The sequence below is a fragment of the Bos mutus genome, chromosome 10 (assembly GCF_027580195.1).
Source record: "Bos mutus isolate GX-2022 chromosome 10, NWIPB_WYAK_1.1, whole genome shotgun sequence".
Taxonomy (NCBI): Eukaryota; Metazoa; Chordata; class Mammalia; order Artiodactyla; family Bovidae; genus Bos; species Bos mutus.
Genome location: NC_091626.1, coordinates 12,806,176 through 12,831,657, shown reverse-complemented (window position 1 = coordinate 12,831,657; position 25,482 = coordinate 12,806,176). Strand labels below are relative to the sequence as shown.

Here is a 25,482-nt window from a genome sequence, read left to right as displayed (position 1 = left end):
GAGTAGCTATGAACAGAAGTCTCTAAATAATAAACGCTGGAGAGGCTGTGGAGAAAAGGGAACCCTACTACACCGCGGGCGGGAACAGAAACCGGTGCAGCCACTATGGAAAACAGTATGGAGGTTCCTTAAAAACAAAAAACAAAGCTACCTTATGGTCCAGCAATTCCACTTCTGGGTATACATCTGGGAAAAAGAAAACTCTAATTTGAAAAGATACCTGCACTTCAACGTTCATAGCAGCACTATTCATAATAGCCAAGACAAGGGCCCAGCAACAGGCGACTGGCTTGAGAACACGTGGTACGCGTACACAGTGGACGATCACTGCACCGTAAAACAGAATGAAGCACTGCCATGCGCAGCAAGGCGGACGGTCCCAGAGAACATAATTCTTAGTGAAACAAACCAGACCAGAGGAAGACAAATATTATATGATACCACTTATATGTGGAATCTAAAAATTTATACAAATGAATCTATATACAAAACAGAAACTGATTCACAGATACAGAGCGAGGGGGACAAATTAGGAGAGATGAACAGAAATACATAAAATAGAAAAGCAACAGGACTTACTATATATAGGACAGGAAATTATACCCAATATCTTGTAAAAACTTATAATGGAATATAATTGCCAAAAAACCAAGTCACCGCACTGTATACTTCAAACTAACACAATATTGTAAGTCAACTATACATCAACCTAAAAGAAATTCTAGTTTGCAATCATAACAGAAATAGAGTCAAGAACTGCACAACTCAGAAGACACTGGTTTCCTTGAGAGGATGTAGAAACCTGAAGTCTAAAAACAGCTGAGTTCAACTTTCCAATTCCTTGGAAACCCACTGGGGAATTCTCTTTTAGATAATTAACTCTCGTTATCTGTTCCAAAGACTGGCTCAAAGAAGCCTTTGATAGTACCGTCAAATCGAGTCCATTGTGCATACCAGCTCATTTTAAGGACAGAAGTGTTTCTCTCCTGTCAAACCACAGTCCTGGAGTCAATTCCTAAACCCAACACTGATTCATATTATTGCTATCTATGCAATACATTAATAAATGATGGTTGCTTTTCCAGCTATGCTTGAAGCTCACCAAATTCAGTTTGGCTATCTCATTTCATATATGCATTACTGAATGCCTGAGGGCTTTTTTATTTGCAGAATTGCACCCTCTGTCAATACTTTACCTCCAATGTATAACCACAATCTTAACAAAAGACACTAAAATTGTGGAAATAACCCTGAATTTGAAATCAAGAGGTCTACAGCCTCCATCAACTCTGCTGGTAACTGATCATCTAACCTTGAACAAGCTCTCTCACATGTATTAAATGGAAGCATACTCTTGTCCTGTGTTACCAAAGACTGTTATGAACATAGTGAGAATGTGCTCTGAAACAAACAGCTGGCCACATTAAAAGAGATGCTTTTCTAAAATAAACAAGAATACCTTTCCTCTAACTTATTCTTGCTTACAAAAAGAGTGTGATTGTGGGTGACACCTCACATTAATTGTGAATCCTCAAAGAGCATTAAAGAATACATGAATGACCAAAATTAGAAAACAAAATCTACCTAGACAGCACATTCAGTCAGTTCAGTAGCTAGTCGTGTCCAACTCTTTGCAACCCCATGGACTGCAGCACGCCAGGCCTCCCTGTCCTTCATCTCCCAGAGAATGCTCAAACTCATGTCCATCAAGACAGAGATGCCATCCAACCATCTCATCCTCTGTTGTCCCCTTCTCCTCCTGCCTTCAATCTTTCCCAGCATCAGGGTCTTTTCTAATGAGTCAGTTCTTCGCATCAAGTGGCCAAAGTATTGGAGTTTCAACTTCAGCATCAGTCTTTCCAATGAATATTCAGGACCGATCTCCTTTAGGATTGACTGGTTTGGTCTCCTTGCAGTCCAAGGGACTCTCAAGAGTCCTCTCCAACACCGCAGTTCAACAGCATCAATTCTTCAGCACTCAACTTTCTTTATGGTCCAACTCTCACATCCATACATGATTACTGGAAAAACCATAGCTTTGACTAGACAGACATCTGTTGGCAAAGTAATATCTCTCCTTTTTAATATGCTGTCTAGGTTTGTCATAGCTTTTATCCCAGGGAGCAAACATCCTTTAATTTCATGGCTGCAGTCACCATCTGCAGTGATTTCAGAGTCTGAGAAAATAAAGTCTGTCACTATTTCCATTGCTTCCCCATCTATTTGCCTTGAAGTGATGGGGCCTGATGCCATGATCTTAGTTTTTTGAATGTTGAGTTTTAAGCCAGCTTTTTCACTCTGCTCTTTCACTTTCATCAAGAGGCTTTCTCTTTGCTTTCTGCCATGAGTGGTGTCATCTGCATATCTGAGGTTACTGATATTTCTCCCAACAATCTTGATTCCAGCTTGTGTTTCATCCAACATGGAATTTTACATGATGTACTCTGCATATATGTTAAATAAGCAGGGTAACATTATACAACCTTGATGTACTCCCTTCCCAATTTGGAACCAGTCTGTTGTTCCATGTCCGGTTCTAACTATTGCTTCTTGACCTGCATACAGATTTCTCAGGAGGCAGGTAAGGTGGTCTGGCATTCCCATCTGTTTAAGAATTTTCCACAGTTTTTCATGATCCATACAGTCAAAGGCTTTAGCACAGTCAATAAAGCAGATGTTTTTCTGGAACTCTCTTGCTTTTTCGATTATCCAACAGATATTTGATCTCTGGTTCCTCTGCCTTTTCTAAATCCAGCTTGAACATCTGGAAGTTCTTGGTTCATGTAGTGTTGAAGCCTCCCTTGGAGAATTTTGAGAATGAATGACCAAGATTACAAAACAAAATCTACTAAGACAGTACTCCACTGCATATTAAACTTGAGTTATTAGATGTAGAGAAAAACAAGACAGCAAAACCAGCCTTATGAAGCATTCTTTGGACCTTGATCGCTTTGGGTTAAAATTCTGCAGTTTCTGCCTGGCATTCAAAAGAGAAGCATGCTCTTACTGCAGCAGATAAAAAAGGTTTGTCCACAGGCTCTTCCTCTTCACTTCTCCCCACCCACTTCCTTTTCTTCCAAAGGAGAAAGGCTCTCATTTACTCACTGGTTTGCCACATCCTGCCTCAGAAGCTACTTCCTAGGAGCTGCCTGGGCTATTCTGAGAGGAGTTTTAACTCCTCAGGCCCTCAGGCCCAAAGATATTTATGGCATCCCTGCCCATTATCTATCATTTACAGTCTAGTAACTAGACTCTACTTGATCAGATAATTAATACTTCCAACTTTTCTTCATACTGGTTTGGGACTAAGCACTTTACCTACCACAGAGTCAGGCAGGGGCCATATCTCTTGGCCCTATCTGGGGGCTCCAACTAGCCCAGCTTTGTTTAGTAGTAAAAAAAAGAACAAAGAGTAGAAATGATCCAAGCATCAGTATCAAGAATCTCAATGCACATAACAGTGCATTTGATATCAGAGAAAACCCACTGAAGCCAACCTCCCGTCCCACATGACCTTGGTAAGCTAACACTGACATTCACGCACGCATTTCATGTTTAGAGACTGTCTACTGTACGTCGGGCCTGGGCTAAAGATGGGGCATCGAGACTGAAGTCCTGATCTCCAGAAGTTCACAGGGCAGGCGGTGAAACACAACACATGCGTGTGAAGATCACCACATTCCCCCGCCCCGCCAAGAGGTCTGTCTCCTGAGTAGTTCATAGACAGTTCCACTGGAGCTTTTCCAAGGAAGACCATGCAAAGGTTCATGGTCAAGATAATTTCTGACATCAAACTTCCAGGAGAGGTAGGCTCCCAAACACTGGCAACAAACTTGGATGAAAGGTTAAGCAACGAGCCCAATCGACACAGGAGTGCAGGAGTGGAGCCAGGACTGCAAACTCAGCTGTCTGCCTCCAGAGATCACTCCTACACCACCAAACAAGAGCACCCACTAGGAGTCAGAGCAGAGTTTGTATCTATGGGGGGAGCTAGTCATGGTGTTGAAAGTGGAGCAGGGCATCATTAGCTCCTTTTTTTCCCTTAATTAAAGAGACTTGAGCTCCTCTTAGTAAAGAAAGAACAGAAAAATATAGACATTTTTAATTAAGAAATGAATCAACACTGACCACCTACTACATGTGAAACCTACGCCGCGAACTATCATCTGCTGTTACAGAGGGACGTCCTGCCTCGTACACCACCCAGTGCAGCTCGACGGGCCCCTTCGGCTGGCCAGGCACCTGAGTCCCTCCCAACGGTTCCCCCTCAGACAAGGAACAGGCCCACCCCTAACGAGGGGCGACCAGAGACCAGCTGACAACGTACTAACTGCTGAGCTCCCAAGCATCCGCAAGTCCCCTAGTAGGAGAATGTAGAACATGGAAGCTTCCACCACAAACGAAAAGCATTATTTCTTTTCACACGCCAGACTTGCACCTACCATTACATTTCACTAATCTTCAGCAGTCTAAACACCTGACTTGGATTCTGTGTCTGTCTGCCATATTTGAAACACCAAAGTTGAATGACTTCTAGAGCCAAATTAACAATAGTTTTTTCTCTCCCTCCACATATACTTCCCTCTTTTTCTTTTTTCCCAGAAAGTTGAATCCTATTAGCAGCTAACTCTACAGAAATCTGTCAAGATTTCAGTGGCCATTACCAAAGAAATGTCAAGAACAACTGTGAGGGTTCACAGGAAATGAACTCACTCTGCGCCGGAGGCCTTTAACAACGAGCAACTGGTCATTTTCCCTCATTTTAAACTGAACATATAGACTCTGACCTACTTGCAAGACAGATCGAAGGGCAGGCTTTGGGACAGGGCAGAACCCAGCCCCGCTCTAAAAAGCAGAGGCCTCCGATCTCGTTTCAGGTCTTCACCAGCTGTACCACACCAAGTAAGCTTCCTAGCCTCTCTGGACCTCAGTCTCTTCATGATACATCCAGGAGACTGAACTCTCAAAATCTTTTCCACATCTAATACATAAGGACAGACAGGTGGCTGTGCTTGGAGGAGAAAGAATGAGAGGTGCTGGAGGTGAAAAGGATGATTCATATAACCTGACGCTATCCTGGGGCCAGAAATAGCCTGGCTTAGTGCTGCACTCACCTTATCAGCCTAGATTTATTAGGGGGCGGGAGGGCTGGAGGGTGGGAATCACAGCCACCGACAGTGAAATTAAACCCTTTCCCAAATGAATTCTGCTGAAGTGTGATTTATCCAGAATGTTAGAGAACTTAGCAGTATGAAACCATGTTACCGAAATTATATTACTGCACAAACTTAACTCTTCCCCAATGCGATCTGCAGAGAGGATGCAAAGCTGACAATCCTATGTCTGTGGCCATCTGTCCTATCCCAGTCCCTGGAGAGGCGTGGGGGGAGAGTGTGAAAAGCCACAGGTGCCACCAGTGTCACATATCCATCAAAGAGCCCAGCATTTGCTGGGGATAAGTGTTCAGCTCAGCATGCAAAAGAGGCTTGCCAATCCATCCGGCCCCAAACACTCCCTGCACCTTCCTCTGTGCCAGGCATGCGACTCAGGGAACACCACAGAATGTCACTGCTGGTTTATTCACCAGGCTTCGTACTGACTAAAAGGGCACTTAGCTGCCTGCGAGACACACACATGGCCCTTAACCAGGACCAGCTTCCTCATCTACCTGGTAGAGATAACACACTGCACCTGCCTCATGTGGTTGAGTAAAGAAATAAATAGATGTAAAAACAATAAGCAGCACACAGAGCCTCGCAGAACAAATGCTATGATTACCACCGACACTGTGACCCTCTTGCACCAAGATATTATAAACTGAAAACAGCCAATCACAAATTTGAGTCAAAGTCAGACCTCACAAGGATTAGCCAAGTCTCAACCTTGGGAAAGGAGTGTCTTCTGCCCTCTGCTATCTCAAGGCTTGAGTCATTCAACAGAACGGTACCAAACCAGACTCTAGGAAACAGGATGTGCGCTGGAGATAATGATGACTAAGACCCAGTTCCAGACTTCCTTAAGTCCAGTCCAACTGGACTGAGTTACCCAAACAACTGACATGTGATGGGATATGTAGTGCATGCTCTGGACGATGACCACTACCTGGAGTGGGTGGAAGACAAGTCTGTGATGGATTTACAGGAGAGCTGACCTACAAATTGAGCAAGATTAGGATGTCAAGCCTTCCTCAGTGATCAATGCAAAGAAATAGAGGAAAACAATAGAATGGGAAAGACTAGAGATCTCTTCAAGAAAATTAGAGACACCAAGAGAACATTTCATGCAAAGATAGGCACAATAAAGGACAGAAATGGTATGGACCTAATAGAAGCAGAAGATATTAAGAAGAGGTGACAAGAATATACAGAAAAACTCTACAAAAAAGATCTTCATGACTCAGATAACCATGATGGTATGATCACTTACCTAGAGCCAGACATCCTGGAGTGCAAAGTCAAATGGGCCTTAGGAAGCATCACTACAAAGCTAGTGGAAATGATGGAATTCCAGTTGAGCTATTTCAAATCCTAAAAGATGATGCTGTGAAAAAGCTGCACTCAATATGCCAGTAAGTGTGGAAAACTCAGCAGTGGCCACAGGACTGGAAAAGGCCAGTTTTCATTCCAGTCCCAAAGAAAGGCAGTTCCAAAGAATGTTCAAACTACTGTATAATTGCAACTCATCTCACATGCTAGTAAAGTAATGCTCAAAATTCTCCAAGCCAGGCTTCAATTGTAATGAGCTGAGAACTGCCAGATGTTCAAGCTGGATTTAGAAAAGGCAGAGGAACCAGAGATCAAATTGCTAACATCCGCTGGATCATAGAAAAAACAAGAGAATTCCAGAATAACATATACTTCTGCTTCACTGACTACACTAAAGTCTTTGTGTGGATCACAACAAACTGTGGAAAATTCTTAAAGAGATGGGAATACCAGACCACCTGACCTGCCTCCTGAGAAATCTGTATGCAGGTCAAGAAGCAATAGTTAGAACTGGACATGGAACAACAGACTTGTTCCAAATAGGGAAAGGAGTATGTCAAGGCTGTGTATTGTCACCCTGCTTATTTAACTTATATGCAGAGTACACCATGCAAAATGCTGGGCTGGATGAAGCACAAGCTGGAATCAAGATTGTTGGGAGAAATATCAATAGCCTCAGATATGCAGATGACACCATCCTTATGGCAGAAAGCGAAGAGGAACTAAAGAGCCTTTTGATGAAAGTGAAAGAGTAGGGTCAAAAAACTGGCTTAAAACTCAACATTCAAAAAACTAGGATCATGGCATCAGGTCCCATCACTTCATGGCAAATAGACAGAGAAACAATGGAAACAGTGACAGACTTTATTTTCTTGGGCTCCAATATCACTGCAGATGGTGACTGCAGCCATGAAATTAAAAGATCCTCGCTCCTTGGAAGAAAATCTATGACAAACCTAAACAGCATATTAAAAAGCAGAGACATTACTTTGCCAACAAAGGTCCATATAGTCAAAGCTATGTTTTTTTTCCAGTAGTCATGTATGTATGTGAGAGTTGGGCCATAAAGAAGGCTGAGCGCTGAAGAATTGATGCTTTCGTTCTGTGATGTTGGAGAGGACGCTTGAGAGTCCCTTGGACTGCAAGGAGATCAAACCAGTCAATCCTAAAGGAAATCAATCCTGAATATTCATTGGAAGGACTGATGCTGAAACCCCAATCCTTTGGCCACCTGATACAAAGAGCTGATTCACTAGAAAAGACCCTGATGCTGGGAAAGATTGAAGGCAGGAGAAGGGGACAACAGAGGATAAGTAGGTTGGATGACATCACTGACTTGATGGACATGAGTTTGAGCAGACTCTGGGAGATGGTGAAGGACAGGGTGGCCTGGAATGCTGCAGTCCATGGGGTCCTCAAAGAGTCGGACACGACCAAGCAACTTAACGGCAACAAGGATTTCAACATGTACTAAAGGTGGAGAAGGCAATCCCAATAGAAGACATAGTATGAGCAGAGGCCAGGGCCCATTGAGGAAGACCTCTAGAAGAAACATGAAGGAGAAGCTGAACCCAAGACCTACCTGGAACTGACCCTCAACATCTGGTTTGAGCCCCAGGAAGAAAGGGAAGCCATACCTTCCCTGTATGACAGTGACTACCCCTCCCTATTCTTACACACACGCACACACGCTCCCCAGGAAATCCTCTTTAAACTCTTGGAGATGAAAGCTGAGCTTCCCGGTGGTGCCTGTCAGGCAGACGGCCGCCTTGAGACGCTGGGAGGAGTCTATATTAGGATGCACTGTGGCAGTTGTTTCCCAGGCACCTTGTGCAGCCTCCTCTTTCACTGAAAATAATTCTTTTCCTTCCTGCACATCCCCAGATATTGCAAGTATGCCCGGTGTTGTCTCTATTCTAAGTCTGTGTGGATAAAGAACAGCTGAAGAGTCTCATCACTGGAAGTTCTTTGGGAGGTGAGAATTTTCTCTCCTTCTCACCTGATAGAAAATAAGGCACCCTGGGACAGGAATCTAGTCCTGGTCCTTCTCATGAGCCCAGTTAATCATCAAAAAGCAGTTTACACACACCAAGTATCTATGAATCCTTTCTGCTGGGTAGGGATTACTGTGCCCATTTTACAGATTCAAGGATATGAAAAAACTTGCACAAGATCACTGAAAATAGAGGCGGAGTCAAGATTCAAACTCAAGTGTGCTGGTTCCAAGGCCTCTCCCCTGAGCCTCACTGTCTCCAGGCTATGTTCACTCAGAAGTCACACTCGTAATTCAAAGCAAAACCTGCTGTGTGACAAGGTCAACTTCTATTAAGGTTTTCTTCTAGTCCTAGATTATCTATGCCAAAATTAAGACTGCAAAAAAGATCTCCAAGATTCCTTTCAACAATAAAGTTTAACCTACTTATGATCTACTAAGAACTTGAAAACGGGCCCAGGGGTGACCTGTAGGGTCATATGGAGCTCATTACCTAAACCCAGAAAGGTAAGAAGGCATTACCACCAACCTCACCTTGCAGGAAAGCAGGCACAGAATGGTCATGTGGCGAGTTAATAGTTGTAGAAAAGGAATTCAGATCTCACACTGTTGCTCTACACAAGGTACTATTATTCAAAAGTACTGCAGCCTGAAAATTCTGAAGACTTTCGAATCCCTCCGAAAAAGGGGTCGGTCTCTAGATTCAAATGAAACACCTGGGGTGGGGGAGCAGAAACATTTGTTCAAAAATCTGATCAGGAAGCTGGGTTCTTCACTGCAGTAACACCAAAGACAAGTACCACTCAGAGGTGAATGTCTTCCTCAGACCATCCTGCTTTTGGGTCTGTTGCCTCCAAAACTCTTATAATCCCATCCCCAACTTTCTAGAAATTAGATCCTACTCTCAACAATCCAGTGAAGACCTCTGGATGCTCTGCACCCACCCACCCATCCCCTGCTCTCAGACAGAAAGGCCAGGTGTCAGAGCCCCCCAAGATTCCATGCTACCGTCTCCACCGCCTTTCAGGTGCTCTCTGCTCCGCCTCTGTGCTCTCAGGAAGACAGGCACTCTCCCAGACACCTTGGTATCAGTCAAATCGGTTTTCTTTGCTGTTTTTTTATGTGCTGGGTCTTCTTTGCTGCACAGGCTTTCCTCTAGTTGTGGTGAGCAGGGGCTACTCTTCACTGTCCTTTGTGGGTTTCCCACTGTGGCGGCTCCTCTTGTTGGGGAGCACGGGCTTCAGCACTTGTGGCACGAAGGCTCCGTCGTCATGGTTCCCAGGCTCTGGAGGCAGGCTCAATACTGTAGTGCACAGGCTTAGCTGTTCCACAGCATGTGGGATCTTCCCAGATCAGGGATCGAACTGGTATCTCCTGCACTGGCAGGCAGGTTCTCTACCACTGAGTCACCACAGAAGCTCCTCAAATTTGCTTTTAATCTCTCTGAGCATACTCATTTACGTGATTTTAACATTTCCTTTGGGAAAAGCCCCAAACTTTAATTTCTCTGTTTCTGAAAGACAATTTTCTAAGCTATGAGTCTGTTAGACTAAAATCAAACATCACATTTAGGCTTCCTAAAAATACTACCCCAGTACAATGCCTCGGTTTTTCTCACAGGTTCATCCCCCAAGCACACACATACATTTTAGACTGTCATTTAAACACTGGAGTATATAATTTAAACGTCTTTAACAGCATGTACTAAAAGAACATTTCCATGTGATTCTTCACTTTATTTCAAAGCTATGATCCAAACTGAAGCTTTTATTGAATTTAGGACTAAATAGGTATATATATATGGGTGGCAAATACTGACAATAAAAATCAGAAAATCTAAAACACACTCAACTTGGCCATAACACTGGCATCTTTTCTAATTTTCAGCAAACTTTCTTTTTGTCCATCTCTCAGCCAAGTACCTGATACATATTAGGTATGTACTAAATATCAGTTAAATGAATGTTAATACATCTTAATCTTCTAAACACACAAGTTAGAAATCTGTTGTTGTAATTCTGGGCATAATCTAAATCTATTTGACCCTAACACAAATGCCATTGGAATAAACAGCAAATAACAAGCAGCTGCTGGCATTCAAAGTATATATACCTCTGTCATTTGAACGGTTTTGAAGCTGGCCTTATTTGGAAGACAAATGGTTGGCAGCTGCAAGTTCAATTACGAAGTGCTTAGTAGGAAAGCAGAGAAAGAACCAGAAGGAATCAAAGTGCTATTTCATACATTTAGCATGGAATTCCTTTCCAAAAAACATCTTTCATTTCCCTGGGGGAAATTAACCACGAAATGTTCTTTGAACTCATGGAAACTCAGGACTGTACTTCAGGAGGAAGAATCTAGTTTGAAGGCCAGGCAAAGCTGAGAGAGTAGGAGTCACTGCTTTTGCACATCTCTATTCTGCTAATTTTTTTTAAGGAAGGGGGTGGAACATAGGAAAAGCTACCAGGCAACCAGCCCAAAGGCCTGGAGACGCTGAACAAGTTAGTACCTTTGTCCTTCATTTTTTCCTTTGCAAAATAAAGGGGCAAAAATAAATAAGAGTTAAATTGGATAACTGCTAGATACTAACAGATTTTCTGCAACAATGAAAATGTAATCTGTGCTGCCCAGTACAGTAACCACTAGCCACATGTGGCACTGTGTCCTCTGTGTGGCTAGTATAAATTAGGAACCAATTCTTAACTTTTAACTCATTAACATTTAAATAGTTACATATGGCTAGTGGCTACAGTTCTGGCAAGAGTAGCTGGAAGATGACCTCTAGTATTTTATGTGATCTTTGGAGGGCTATGTGGGAAGAGCTTGAGTGTTAGAGCAAGACAGACCTGGGTTCCAAACTTAGCTCCACCATTAACTAGTTAGGCAAACATGCAAATTCCTGAACTTCATTTTCCTTATCTGTATAACAGAATATTATGACCTTTCTTGCAGAGTTTTAGTGCAAGTTTAAGATAATGGATGAAACAGATCAGGAAGTTCCTCAATCAGTGGTAGTTATTTTTTCAGTTATGATGTCCTTCAGGGATAAAGTTTTATGTCTTTTGCCTTTATCCTATCTTTTGCCTTTCCTGATCTAGGACCCATACTTGATTACTTGTACCTGGGCCCTACAGATGCAGCTCTTGTTTTTCAAGAAAGCCACTTGCTCAGGAATTGTTACGGATCCTCAGCAAGGGGTGAGCCTCCAGTAACCCAAGCCTTCTGTGTCTCCGGAACCGCTGATTTCCGCTTACCCTGTGTCCCCTCCACCTCGCATGCCACCTCACATTTCAGGAATTCACAAAACCCTTCCCCCCGATTGCCCATCAAACTGAAACTTTGTTCAGTGCAACCAAAACACCTGTTGGTGGTTTTCTGGTACTTTCCTCGCTAACTCTCCTCTTGACTTCCCCTAATAAATATTTTATAACTTCTTTTTTATTTGTAAATGCTTCAGGACTGCCTTTTTACAAGCTGCATGTATGGCTAACCTTGCACTAATTTAGTAACCAAAATAAAATAAGGCAAACAACAAAAAAAAGACTATATTTTAGAAGTGTTCCAGTAAAATAATATAAGTGTTGCACTCTCTATCTAAACTAATATAATGTGTTATGAGCCTGGTCCAATGTTCCACTGGTCCTTCTTTTGGTGAATAGAACTCTTCTGTGGCTCCAATGTCCAAGTTTTATCAGTGGACACAAATGGATGCCTACGATAAGCAGGATGTATTTTCTACTGTTAATAATTACTGGAATGTTAAACTACCCTCTTCTTGTTTTTCTAGCATTCCATAGACTCAGAGAGAGAGGGAAAGAGACAGAGGAGCTGAAATACAGGCTAGCACTTTGGTAGGGTTTCAATCTGAATTTGAGTAAGCCATTAGACAAAAGGTTTATAGTTAGCTTAGAAATCCTGCTAACTTCTGAGGCCTCCCCAACAAGGACATCCTTGAAGGATTATTTACTGAAGGAAGATATGAAATCAAATAGGGCAAATAATTTCAACTCGGAACTCTCAAATGTGGTGAGGGTCTAATCTAATTTAAAAAAACAATAACCTGAAAATTAAAGTTCTAACTCAATAAAGAAACATAATGAACCTGGATCCAGTCAACATGTAAGTACAACAATGCGATTGATTAGTCATGTCTTCTCCTTACAACTCCCCAAATTTCAAGATTTAACCAGAATCTGGAACCTATGCAGATCATTCACTCAACTCAGTTGTTCTACTTTGTCTGAAAAGTAAATGTGCTTAAGAGCATCTGAAATTCTGAACCTTTCTTGGGTAACAGTTTAAACTCAAAATAGGTCAATTCTAGGAAGGCATTCATTTCACAGGGACTTCTGTCTGTGGTTATTCTGAAAACCACTGCTTTAAAAACTGACATTATGAAGTTTAAAAATAGGCCCTCCTACTAAGGATCCTGGACAAAAATAAAATAGCCTTTCCTCCCTCCATTTCCTCATTCCCTTTTTCCTCAAACACCTTAGGTGAGCGGTGATATTGAGAGATATCCTTTTCCAGAGTTTCAGATTATTACCTAAAAAGAGGTTTATAAAAATTTTTAAGAAGACTGGGTAAAATTACCAAAATTCAGTTTTGGGTAAACTTAGAAATTTTTCAGACCAAGTAAGCATACCAAATGAAAATATATCTGAGTTGGGATAAAATTTCAGGTACCTTCTTTAACTCCAGCTGTGTGAAGTCCCAGCAAGTTCCTTCCCCTCTCTAGGTCTGGTTTCCTTATACTGCAAAAGGAGGCACAGGGCTAGAGGATCTGTAAGGACCCTGCCAGCCCTAACAAGCGCTGCTTCTATAAAGCTGGACAGCTGCTTCCTATTTTCACAACTCTTTGGAAAGAGCAGAAAAGCCCCTAGCCCCGAAGGTTCCTGGGAAGCCTCATTAGTTTCAAATGTTCCCCTGGGACACAAGAACTGCTATTGAGAGCAAAGCAAGTTGAGATGGCTATAAAATAGAAATGGTGTTGAGAGGGAAGAATTGAGTTACGTTTTGCAGATGACACTAATAAATCTAGAAATACTGATATTCAATCAAAAGTTACTAGATATAATAAATGAATTTAACAAAGCTTCAGGATATAAACAATTCATACAAATCAAATCACAGTCAAGATGGAATACACAAATTAAAAAATGTTCCATCACAACAGCATCAAAATGTTAGGTATTTGAAATATGAACTCAGGACACAAGAGAATTATTCAAAAGAAACTATAACACCATAATAGAAAGAGAGGGGGAGACACTAATAAATGGAAATATACACCATGACAATTTTTAAAGTTATCTTTAACCCTACCCAATTTAAGAAAACAAAAAAAGACTCAAAAGTATGTAAGAGCTAAAAAGAAATTTTAGAAATAGATTTTAAAAATACCATAAAGACCACATAAAATAAACCTGAAAATACAAGAGATAAAAATCCTATTTAATAAACTCCATGAAGATATTAGACCTCATTGTGTAGAAAAATTAACATAGACCCATACCTCACCCCAAACACATTAATTCCAGATGGGACCATATAAGGGAGAGAAAAGGCTAGAAGAAAATGAAGCCACATACTCCTGCTAGTTATGAAATAATGCTACATGTATGAATACAAAAGAAAAGTAGGTTGTACCATACAAAAGACATGCTTTGGAAAATAAAAAATATACGTATTTTTTCCTAAGTAATACAATATAAAAGGGAAACATCACAGTGGGATGATGTAGTAGCCACATAATTTATAAAACTGAAAAAATACGAAGCACACTGACCTATCGCTTCAACAAACCAAAAGACAAGTAATGTCTACTGGCTAATAAAAGACACAAACTAACAATAAATAAATAAAACAAAGCACAACAAAACTGTTAGACATATCTATTAAAAAATGGTCTGAGAAGAAAAAAGCTTGCACGAAACTTTTCAAAGTGTTCAGTTTGTGCCACAAAGCCTTCCCACCTACCTCTCCAGCTTCATCTCCTGCGACCTGCAGCTATGCATCCAGCACACTGAGCTCGCTGCCGGCTCCTCTACACATCCCAAGCTTTCCCACTTATGTGAAGCTGCTCATCCTGAGCTCTCTTCCTGCCAGGCCCCCTCCCTCCCCCATTCCCATGGAAATCCTAGCCATCCTTCAAGACCCAGCTCAAATGTCATCTCCTCTGTGAAGGCCCTCCTAATCTTCCCCACTGGATGTGCGTTCTTCCTGCTCTCAATGAGCATCGACAGTACTTTCTTTGTACCTCTTTCTCTTGGGGCACTTTTCTTACTCTACCCATCTGTTTCCTCCTTCTTGTGAACTTGCAACCTCTCCATACATGAGATTTTAAGATCCTTGGAGGCAAAAAGAATCTTACTCACCTATCTACACCATCCAGCAGAATCCATGCATTCAAAATGCATTCATTAAATATTAGTTTAGACTGAAAATAATCCCATTTCAAAAATACAGCCTGACAAACAAAGCAAAGCAGACTGAGAGGGAGCCCTATTGAACTATCAAAAAAAAAAATCATTAAATTTCAAAAAAAAAAAAAAAACTTCCTAAAGCTTGAGGAACTAGTTGAAATATACACTGTAAACTGGTTCTGTCTTTTTATGGAACACACTCAGTAATACATAACTAAATGGGTAACGTGGTTCACTGCCTCTGATTTGGTGTATGAATTAGTTTAAAAGAACAAAACAAATTAGTTCAAAATACTTATAAGAGTATCAGTAAATAATAAAACTTTGGAAGCCATATAAATAATCAACAAGTGTCATTTGTGAAGCCAGGTCCTATCAAATTCTACTCTTTAGCCAAAAATAAATGACAAGCATGAGAATTATGTCTGTGAGTAAAAATGGGGTAGGAGGGGAACCCATCAACTGATTACAGTTATCTATGTATGTATATAATGGAATAACCAAAAGTTAAACTGGAAAATTTAATGTCTGCAGGTTCTTTCCTTAAAAAGGTACTGATATATTCAATTTTCTTTTAAAGTTGTACATGAGCAAGCAAATATTCAAAAAAGAGTTGGGTTCAGGGGGAAGAAATCACTCTATTTGATTTTTCTTCAACCCCCATGCAACATCTTCTTATCTGACTCCCTTGCTGACATCAAAGCAGGATACCCCTGGGGGCTCCCCCAAGAAATCAGAGGCAGGATCAGCATTTTTATTTTTATTTTTTTTAGGATCAGCATTTTTAGCAGTAGGCCCTGCACCAGGATTCAGAGAACACCTGCTCTTTTAAAAACAAAAAAACGCAATTCATTCTGGAAGGTTGTTAATTTAGCAAACAGGTATGTGAGCCTTCAAACAGCTCTCGTGGGTTTTCAGACAAAAGAGACAGGATACAGGACACAAAGTAAAAATATAATCAAGTGGCAGAAAGAGACTAGGATGATTTTTTCAAAACTGGCAGCTTCAAGAAAGGACTAAGAGAAACAAAACTGAGACTCTAAGCTTTCTTCTCAAGCTTACCTCATCTTCTTCCCAGTCTGTGGGTTCTCCAGGTTTTTTCAATATGTTGGAAAGATTCTCCATTGCTTGACCTGTGCTTCCTATGGATGTGGTAGAAACAATTACCAATTCATACCAATGGAAGCTTGCATGGAAGAGTTTTTTGTTGTTGTTGGTTAGTTTGTTTAACGTTATTTTGGTTTTGTCCAATTTACCAATAATGATTTACTATACTAAGCGAATGGAGTGATGTAGACCCAGGGGTCCAAAAAGGCATGGTCCCAAGTAATCAAATTAATGGAGGAAAAAAAGACACAAGGAACATTTAGTGAAAAAGAAAGCATATGACTTCAAAATGATACAGAATTTAATCTGATGTTTATCATACAATACAGGCCAGATAGTACAATGCTAAGGAATTCATCTGCAATGCAGCAGATGCAGGATACTCGGGTTTGATCCCTGGGTCAGGGAAGACCCCCTGGAGGAGGAAATAGCAAACCACTTCACTATTCTTGCCTGGAAAAAACCCCATGGACAGAGAAGCCTGACAGGCTACAATCCATGAGGCCTAAAAGATTAGGACACGACTGAGCGACGAAGCGCACACACAAACACACAGGCCAGAGTACAAAGGGGGAGAAAGAAAATGTAAGTTAATGTTAAAAAGGACGTAAGATTTAGGATGAATTTTAATCTCTGGGTACTTTTTAAAAATTTATTATTAATTTTTTCAAACATAAGAAATATGGAAAGAAGGGAAGAGTCAAACTCATACACTAACCAACTAAACAACTGTGAACAATTTTGCCCCATTTGCTTTATCTACTATGTGAGTGCGATTTTTTTTCCTGAACCATTTCAAAGTTTCACTCATCAACTATGAACAACAACAGTCTCCTACATAATCATACCATTATTACATCTAAAAAATTAATCATAATTCTCTAAATTTCCCTAGTTGTTCCAACAAATCATTTTTACAGCTATTACATTTTTTGATTCAGTACCCAACCAAGGTTCATGCATTACATTTGACTGGCATGTCTCCTTAGTCTCTTATTCTCAAACAGCACCCTCCCTTACTTTTCCCGCATGACACTGACTAAAGGGACCGGGTCGGTTGTCTTAGAGAACATTCCACATCCTGAATTTGTCTGTTTCCTCCTGGTGTCATTTCACTTGCTTCTCTGTCCCTGTATATGCTGTAAACAGAAAGTCAGATCTCAAGGCTTGATTAGATGCAGGTTTGGGTAAGACTTCAAAGAACAGGCAGCATATAAAATGTATAAATTAACATGATGTATCAACATTTGCAATTTGGTATTAAGAAAAAAAGGTAACAGTCAACTGAGAAGGAAGAAACCAAAGCCAGCACCGCTAATTACACTTCCCATGTAGACAGCTTCCAACAATCATAAAATACTTTTATAACGTTATTTTGGATGATGCTCACCTGCCCTCCTTCCCTCACAGGTTTGTTATATTATCATCCTTACTTTACTAATGAGGGAAACTAAGACTCAGTGAAGTTAAATAACATACAAAAAAAAATTTTTTTTAATAAATAAACGACATGCCAAAGATCAGCAATATAGAAGTAGCATAACTAAGTCTCAAACTCGGGTCCTAGAATAGCATGGAGTTACTCAGAAAAGGCTACATGGGAGATGAACTCTATTCTAGGTCTTGAAAGATGGGAGCATTCTTTCATTCCAGGCCCTGGACTAGATGTGAGGGAAATATCAGTACACAAGATAGTCATGGTTCCTTTGCTCATAGTGATAGGTCCTCCCCTCACCTAAAGTGTGGTGGCAAATACAAGACAAAAATAAAATCACACAGGAAAGTGGAGGAGGGCATTCCAGACAAAGGAAACCATGTGAGCAAGACCAGACAGAGGTAAAAAGCAGGGGCTATGGAAGGACAATAAAGGGATCAGCCAGAGAAAAATCAAGCTAGAGATGGGAAGCTCTGCTGAAGTATTCTCTCCCTGTTTTCAAAAGATGCATAAATAAGTGAAAGTAGAATGCTGTACATGCTTATGTTCAAACAAGGACCTTACACATCTCCCTGCCCCAGACTAAGCCATCTTTATGAACCTTTTGCTCTTTCTATATCTGGTGCAACAGCAGAGACATTCTTCCCAAGGACACAAGGTTCAGCTGCCCCTACTTTTTACCTGAAGCTGTTCTCAAAAGACTGCACCAGTACTAGTTATTGCTGCAACAAACCAGTAGAAGCACCTAAATTCAGAACTACAAAGTCAGTTAAAACCACTTCAAAAGCTTCTAGTTATCGTAATGCACATCCCAGGTAAGGTTGTAAGTGAAAGACGCTCAGTCGTGTCAAACTCTTTGCGACCCCATGGACTATACAGTCCATGGAATTCTCCAGGCCAGAATACCAGAGAGGGCACCCTTTCCCTTCTCCAGGGGATATTCCCAACCCACGCATTGAAGGCAGGTTCTTTACCAGCTGAGCCACAAGGGAAGCCCATACTGGAGTGGGTAGCCATTCCCTTCTCCATGGGATCTTCTCAACCCAGGGATCGAACCCAGATCTCCCACATTGCAGGTGGATTCTTTACCAGCTGAGCCACAAGGGAAGCCCAAGAATACTGGAGCGGGTAGCCTATCCCTTCTCCAGCGGATCTTCCTGACCCAGGAATCCAACCAGGATCTCCTGCACTGCAGGCGGATTCTTTACCAACTGAGCCATCAGGGAAGCGCCTAAGGCCGTAAGAGATCCCCTAAAAGCACAACAACCCGTTTCAATCTCTCTGCCCCCTTCCTTAAGGGCTTTCACACTAACAGATGTGTGTTCCCACAAACCTGCAGAAAGTGCTGATGCAAATCAAAAAGCTGTGGATGCCACCGAGGCCAAGCAATGTGCCTTGTTTATTCAGCACCTTGTGGTCTTCAAAGCATTTCCGTATGTGTTATCTTGTTTAATCTTCACGATACTCCTTCAAGGTAGGAACGATTCAATCATGTAGTCAACAGATATCTACTGAGTATCTGCTATGGGCCAGACACTGATCTACTCACTGACCAAGGAACAAACCAACCCCCCACCTTCATGAAGCATACATTTTAGGGCAGGGGGAGGTGGAGATAAATATTTATAGACAATGCAACACTGATTAGTGGTAAGTGCTGCAAAGAAAAATAGGGCAAATAAGGGAGTCAAGCATGACAGGGAGTGCTACAAATAGAGTGATCCAAGACGGCCTGTGTGAAGAAACATTTGAGCAGAGTTCCAAAGGAAGTAAGGGAGCAAGTCATGTGGGTATTTGGCAGAAGAGAATTCCAGGTAGAGAGAACAGCGAAAGTTCTGAGACTGGAATGCAGCCAACCAACACTGTGGAACAGCAACGGGAACAGCGTGGCTGGAGCCAAGCGTGAAGGGGACGACGGGGAAAACCAAGAACCTGATCAGGCAGTGCCTCGTCGGCCACTAAGACAGAGGTTTTATAAACCACTCTCATCCTCACTCTGCAGATAAGGAAACTAAAAGTCAGAAAGTACAAAAGACTTGCCTAAGGTAAAAGAAAACGTGAAGTCTTGGGGAGCACCCTGCATTGCAACTTCGAACTCTACTCAGCGCTCCAGCTTCTCCTTGGGAGGGTTAAAAGTCCTCTTTAAAACACAAAGAAAGAATAGACTCTATATGATTTCAATTCCCCTAGACCATGAAATTTTTGCACCTTGTTTTATGTCCCTGGATATGTTTCAATGTCTCCTAGTTTACAGTCTATGGGAACTTGAATAGATTTTGTATCCTACTGTTACGTGAACTTTATGAATTTTAATTAGGCTGAATTGGTTCATGGTGCCTTCCAGATCCACTTTATCCTTCTACTTTTCTGTATATTCATTCTATTAATTTTTGAGAGTTTGATATTGAAACTCCCAACTAAAAATCTTAATTTATCTACTTAAAAAAACAACTGTAATATATAGTGGAACTATATATAACTTGTTCTGTATTTTCCAAGTCTCCTGTGTGTTTTTGTACTTTCACAATTTCAAAAATAAAAAGGAAACAGAAAAAAAAAATAAAGCACAAAGAAAGAGTAAGCGAATGCCTTATCATGGAAGGAGAGGCAAAGTACCCTCAAACTCAGCAATCCCATTTCTGAGTACATTCCACAGGGAACTCTTATAAGAGTCCAAAAGGAGGTGCAGATTTAAGGACAGTGATGGCTTCACTGTTTGAAGCAGCAAGGGGTTAGAAACGACAAAACTGTCTTCTTATTCTAGGGGAATGATAAGTAAAATGTGGTACATGCACATGATAGACTGCTCTGCAACCAAGGAAACAATTAACTAGATACACGTCTAACACTATGAACAGAGCTCAGAAATACGGCACTTGTTTGAAAAAGAAAAACCTGAAATAAAAGTTAAGGGTGGTCATTGCTTCCGTTCAAATACTGCTGCTTCTTTTCCTTCCAAGAAGGCCCCTGTCCCCTGTGAAGGTCACCATGGCCATGTGATTTGCTTTACAAAAACGGGAGCAAAAGTGCCACTTCTAGGCAGAAACTTTAAAAGCCAGCATGTGGTTCTCAAGACTCCCTTCTCATTAAGCATATTTCAGACATGGTGCCTCAGTCAGCCGGAGGCCCTGATTGGAATCCAATCAAGAGAGTCTCCCATTAACCTGAAAGCATGTTAAACTACTGAGATTTTCTAGTCTATCCCAACTGATGCAGATTTATAGCACAATAGGATTTTCAATAAAAAATGAAAATATTTAAAGTGTACAACATGATGATTCACTATATACACATAGTGAAATGATTATTTCAGTCAAGCTAATTAATATACACATCTCCTCACACATTTACCATGTGGGGTGTGTGTGTGGCAAGAGCACCTGAAATCTACTCTCCCAGCAAATGTCCAGTATTCAACGCGGTATTATTAACTATAGTCATCACACTAAGCATTAGATCTCTAGACGTATTCACCCTATTAACTACAACTTTGTATCCTTTGACAAATATCCTCCCATTTTCCCCACCTCCCCACCCCGGGTAACCACCTATCTACTCTATGCTTTCATGTATTCCTTTTTTTTAGATTCTATATAAAATCTGAAATCATGCAGTATTTTTCTTTCTGTGTCTAGCTTATTTCATTTAGCATTCTGTCCTCCAGGTCCATCCATGGTGTTGCAAATGGCAGGATTTCCTTCAAGGCTGAATAATAGCACAACAGTATACAGCACCCTAAGCACACAAAACAACACTATCTCCCTCCCGAAAGTACACATATACCCAACGAATAGGTAGAATTATAGGACCATATATTAAATATCCAGAGTGGGTGAGATGGTGTCTTGGGGAGAGAAGTGGGGAGGAGGGAATGAAAATAAAGGGAGAAATAACCAAAAAAAAAAAAAAAAGCTATTAAAAGACTTGATAAACAGACTATGCAAATATTAGAAATTTCCCTAATTTTCTCCACAAACATTTGTGCACTGATTACTTTCCAGGTACTATTCCAGGCACTACTTATTGAACAGCAAATAAAAAAAGGGCGATCCGATCTTACAGGTTATAAGGTGTACAGAAGACAGAACTATTAAAATACCCCAGTAAAAGATTATGGACAGTGAATGAGTGCCATTAAAAAAGTCAGGTGACATGAGAAAGAGGGACCCACTTTAGATTAGGTGGTCTGTGAACATCTCTGAGGAAATGACAGTTACTCAGAGAGGTGAAGACTGCTTCCTTCGCAGCTTGGGAAGAGAAAGGGAGGATTCATGTCAGGCCAACGGAACAGCATGTGCGAGGGTCTGGAGGGAGCATGGACCATCCAAATGGAGGAAGTGAAAGAAGACCAGCGTAACGGAAGAAAGGAGCAGCAGGAAGTGTGGTTAAAGAGATGGGGCGGGGAAGGGGGGATACAGCAGACGTACAGCCCAATATAAAGAATTTCAATTTTATTTTATTCTAACTGCAATGAAACTATGAAAACTTTTTTTGGGTGTGGGGAGCGGTGCTGAGTTGTGAAGTTTGTGGGATCTTAGTTCCCTGACGAGGGATTGAACCCAGGCCCTCAGCAGTGGAAACAGGAAGTCCTAATCGCTGGACCACTAGGGAATTCCCAGAGAAAACATTTTAAACAGGGAAATGACATGATCTTGTTTCCAACTTATTTCACTCTAACATTCAGCACCCTTGCAATATACTCATATATTTCTGCAAACTTGCAAAAGAAACATTTTTGCAGTCTTTTTCTTCAAGGACCCCCAGAAGCTGCATAGAATCCAGGTCCCATATAACATAACTTTGTCTGAATGGGGTAAGTGCTCCATTAGAGAGCAGTCCCAAGTGCCAGGAAGTCACAAACAACCTTGCCAATTTAGTACCAAGAGTTCTTTAATGTCAATGGACTTTTTTCTTTTTACACTTTATGAAAATGTGCCAAATCATGGCCTGATCTACTGAGAGAAACATGAATACATCAGCTTTGCTTGAAAAACGGGAAAGATGTATTAACAGATGTGTACAGCTTTCCCCCATGAAGGCAAGGGGCAGGGGAACAGTCCCGTTTGTCTCAGGCAGCCTACACAGAGATGCCTCCTACTGTAACACAGCCATGAGTCACGGAGGTAGATGCACACGGCACAGAAAACTGAGTAAGGGGGTTGGTTATCCAGAAGCTATGGCGCCTCATCTACCACCACGACTGCAAATTACCTTCAGGCTTCCCTCAGCATTCTCTACCCAGTAACAAAGGTACCAGCAGCCAACACTGACGGAAGAGCTACTACTATTAGCCCATTTAGTCTTCACAACTCTAAACAGATCTATCATTAGACCCATTTTCACAAACAAAAAAACTAAACCTAAGCCCTAGAGAGACCTGACCCAGATCAAAAAACCACAAACTTAGCCTGACTCCACAGTCCAACCTTTTACCCACTGTTTAGAATCTCCCAGTCCCACCAAATATATCTGCCACCAACTTCAGCATAGTTCTTTTCCTTTTTTTCTTCCCTCTCCCCTTTGTAAGAACACAGTCACAATTGTAAGAACTTTGTAAGTTCCTTGTGAGTTCTTACAGTCACTTTGTAAGAACACTGGGTCACAACAACAGAATGACTACAGGTACTTCCACTCACTGCTGCTGCTGCGGCTTAGTCGCTTCAGTTGTGTCCGACTCTTTGAGACCCTATGGACTGTAGCCCACCAGGCTCCTCTGTCCATGGAATTCCCAGGCAAGAGTACTGGAGTGAGCTGCCTTGCCCTCCTCCAGAGGATCTTCCCGACCCAAAGGATCAAACCTGCATCTCTTGTCTCCTGCATTGGCAGGTGGGTTCTTTACCATTAGTGCCACTTGGGAAACCCCACTTTCACTCACTACCTTCCTCCAAAACAAATGGGAGCACGATGGTCAGGACACAACATTCAGTCAGAATCCACTGTGGTCAAAATTTGTCCTGTCCTGCCCTGCTCTGGTGGTGGTGGTGGAGGTGGGGGTGATTTCAGACTATTTTTAGGGGATAAAATTCCGTACACTAAACGTGCATCAATGTTTGCAAAGTTATCCACTAACCTGGGCAAGTTAATATCATGCAAAACAGATACTTCAGTATCGAAAGGAGTTTGTCTGAGGAATGTGGTTGAGCTCACATCACAGGTCTGTTCACCACTGGCCTTGTGATCGTTATAGGGGTGGACAGAGCCACCAAGCCAACAAGTCCCCAGGCTATTAACATCGAGAGAGACAAACAGAGGTTACAGAAATCACCAAAGGGCAGAAGGTCGAGGCCTAATCTGTTCTTTCCATCAGCTGGTTTCCTAAAGTTTCCAGGGGTGCAGGTAAGAGATTAAGAACTCTTAATCTTTTCTGTTTATTTCTCCAGCTCGCCAGATCTTTCTCCTTCACACAGTCCTGTCCCTTACCTAGGATACAAAAGAGCTGGCAACTCAGAAACGTCCATCAAACAGACTCATCACTGTTTAGAGAAGTAAACTGCTGGTTTGTGATGAACACTGGAAGTTGCAGAGATGGAACACCTTGTGTGTGATTTCCAAGAACATGGTGTGATGTCTCAGGTCCAAAATTGGGCTCATGGCCAATTAAAGCAGCCCAGGAGAGACACCTATGAGAAGAGATCTGGTGAATGAATGAAAAGTCAGATGAAGAAAAGAAAAGCAGCTCCCTTCAAAACAAGAGTCTCCAGGAAGAAGGCCAAGGAATGGGAGCTCCCAAAGTCGACAAGTAAAAAGCCTCGGGGGTGTTGGTGTACACAAGTCCTCGCTGGCCAGGCAGCGGCCGCGACTAGCCACTCCCAGCCCACAGGTGTCAAGCACGAAGGTGAGGACTGCTTGCCGGTCCCAACTCCACATTCTACATCCTGAGTTGATCTCAAGACGCAGATGCGATCTTAATTTTTCCAAAACATTGGCTCCCTTCTCCCTGTTACACACCAGAATCCCAGAGAATCTAGGAGAAAGAGCTGGGGACAGGCGGGCGATAAACCAGTTTTTATTTTTTAGGGAGAGGGAAAATAACCAGAGGTCAGGGATGACTGAAAGGGTCGGTAAAGGGGTGGGGATGGGGCATCGCTACTCGTTGGGTGCACGGACTGGTCTGAGTCAGGAGCACAATCAGTGCTTAGTCACTGATACCTCGGCGGCCGGGAGTTCCTCGCGCCCGGCGGCCCGAGACGTACGTGATGACCCGAGCAGAGCCCCGCGCGAGGCGCACACCCGACTGGCTTCTGCACCCCGGCCCGGGCCTCCCCAGCCCGCCCCCCACCCCAAGACTTACTCCGCCGAGCTGGTCCCGTTAACCGCGGAGCCGTCCGGGGCCGGGTTCAGCTGGATGGGCGTCGGCTTCTTCTTGGGCATTTTGGACCCAGGAAAGGCGCTCCCAACTCTGAGGGCGGCCCCTCTAGCTTCCTCCCTCTGAGCTGCCCCGCGCCGGCCTCGCGGGGCCAAGTCTGGGCCGCAAGCCCGAAGGCTGCCTTCGGGGGGCGCGCCCTGCGCGGTCCCGTCAGGGCCAAAGGGCCAGTGGCGGTCTGGGGGAACCCCCGGCCCACTTGCTCAGTGCACAGGGAACCGAAGGGCTTCCCCGCCGGCGCAGCTCGGCAGCCCGGGATTCCCTCCCACTCTCCCTCAGTCAACCGGTCCCGGGCGCGCGCACCACAACGCTGATCCAGCCACAGCCCGGGAAAGTGCGCCGCCGCCACTGCCGCGTTCCAAGCGGCTCAGCGCAGCAGTCCCAGAGACGGACTGGAGGGCGGGGGAGATTTGGGGGAGGGCTGGGGACAGGGGAAGCCTCGCCCCCCCAATTCCAGGAGGCTGCGTTTTCCACACGCCCACCTGGCTCCGCCCCAATTGCCTCTCTGACAGCCAATGAGAGCACGCCTCGGCGGCAGATGACGCGGAAATACGTCACGGGGCGCGGCGCGCGGCCCTGGGGGCGGGGTCCGGCCCTGGCTCCACAGCGCCCTCTGCCGCCTAGAGACTCCCAGGTGGACCTACCGGGAAAGGTTGTGCATCCTGGCTCCCATA

At 42.8% G+C, this 25,482-nt stretch overlaps 1 protein-coding gene across 2 annotated transcripts in view; it reads right to left on the bottom strand.

Annotated features, from left to right (window-relative positions):
• Positions 1-25,215, bottom strand: part of MAP2K1 (mitogen-activated protein kinase kinase 1) — a 74,965-nt gene extending 49,750 nt beyond the window's left edge. The window contains exon 1 of one of the 2 annotated variants that reach the window (XM_005893283.3): positions 24,737-25,215. In XM_005893283.3, coding sequence (XP_005893345.1) covers positions 24,737-24,816 — 80 coding nt within the window. In that variant the 5' untranslated portion in view covers positions 24,817-25,215. Of the gene's footprint in view, positions 1-14,457; positions 14,521-24,736 lie in introns of those variants that run through there. The other variant, XM_005893284.3, reaches the window with a different exon arrangement.
• Positions 25,216-25,482: the final 267 nt, after the last annotated feature.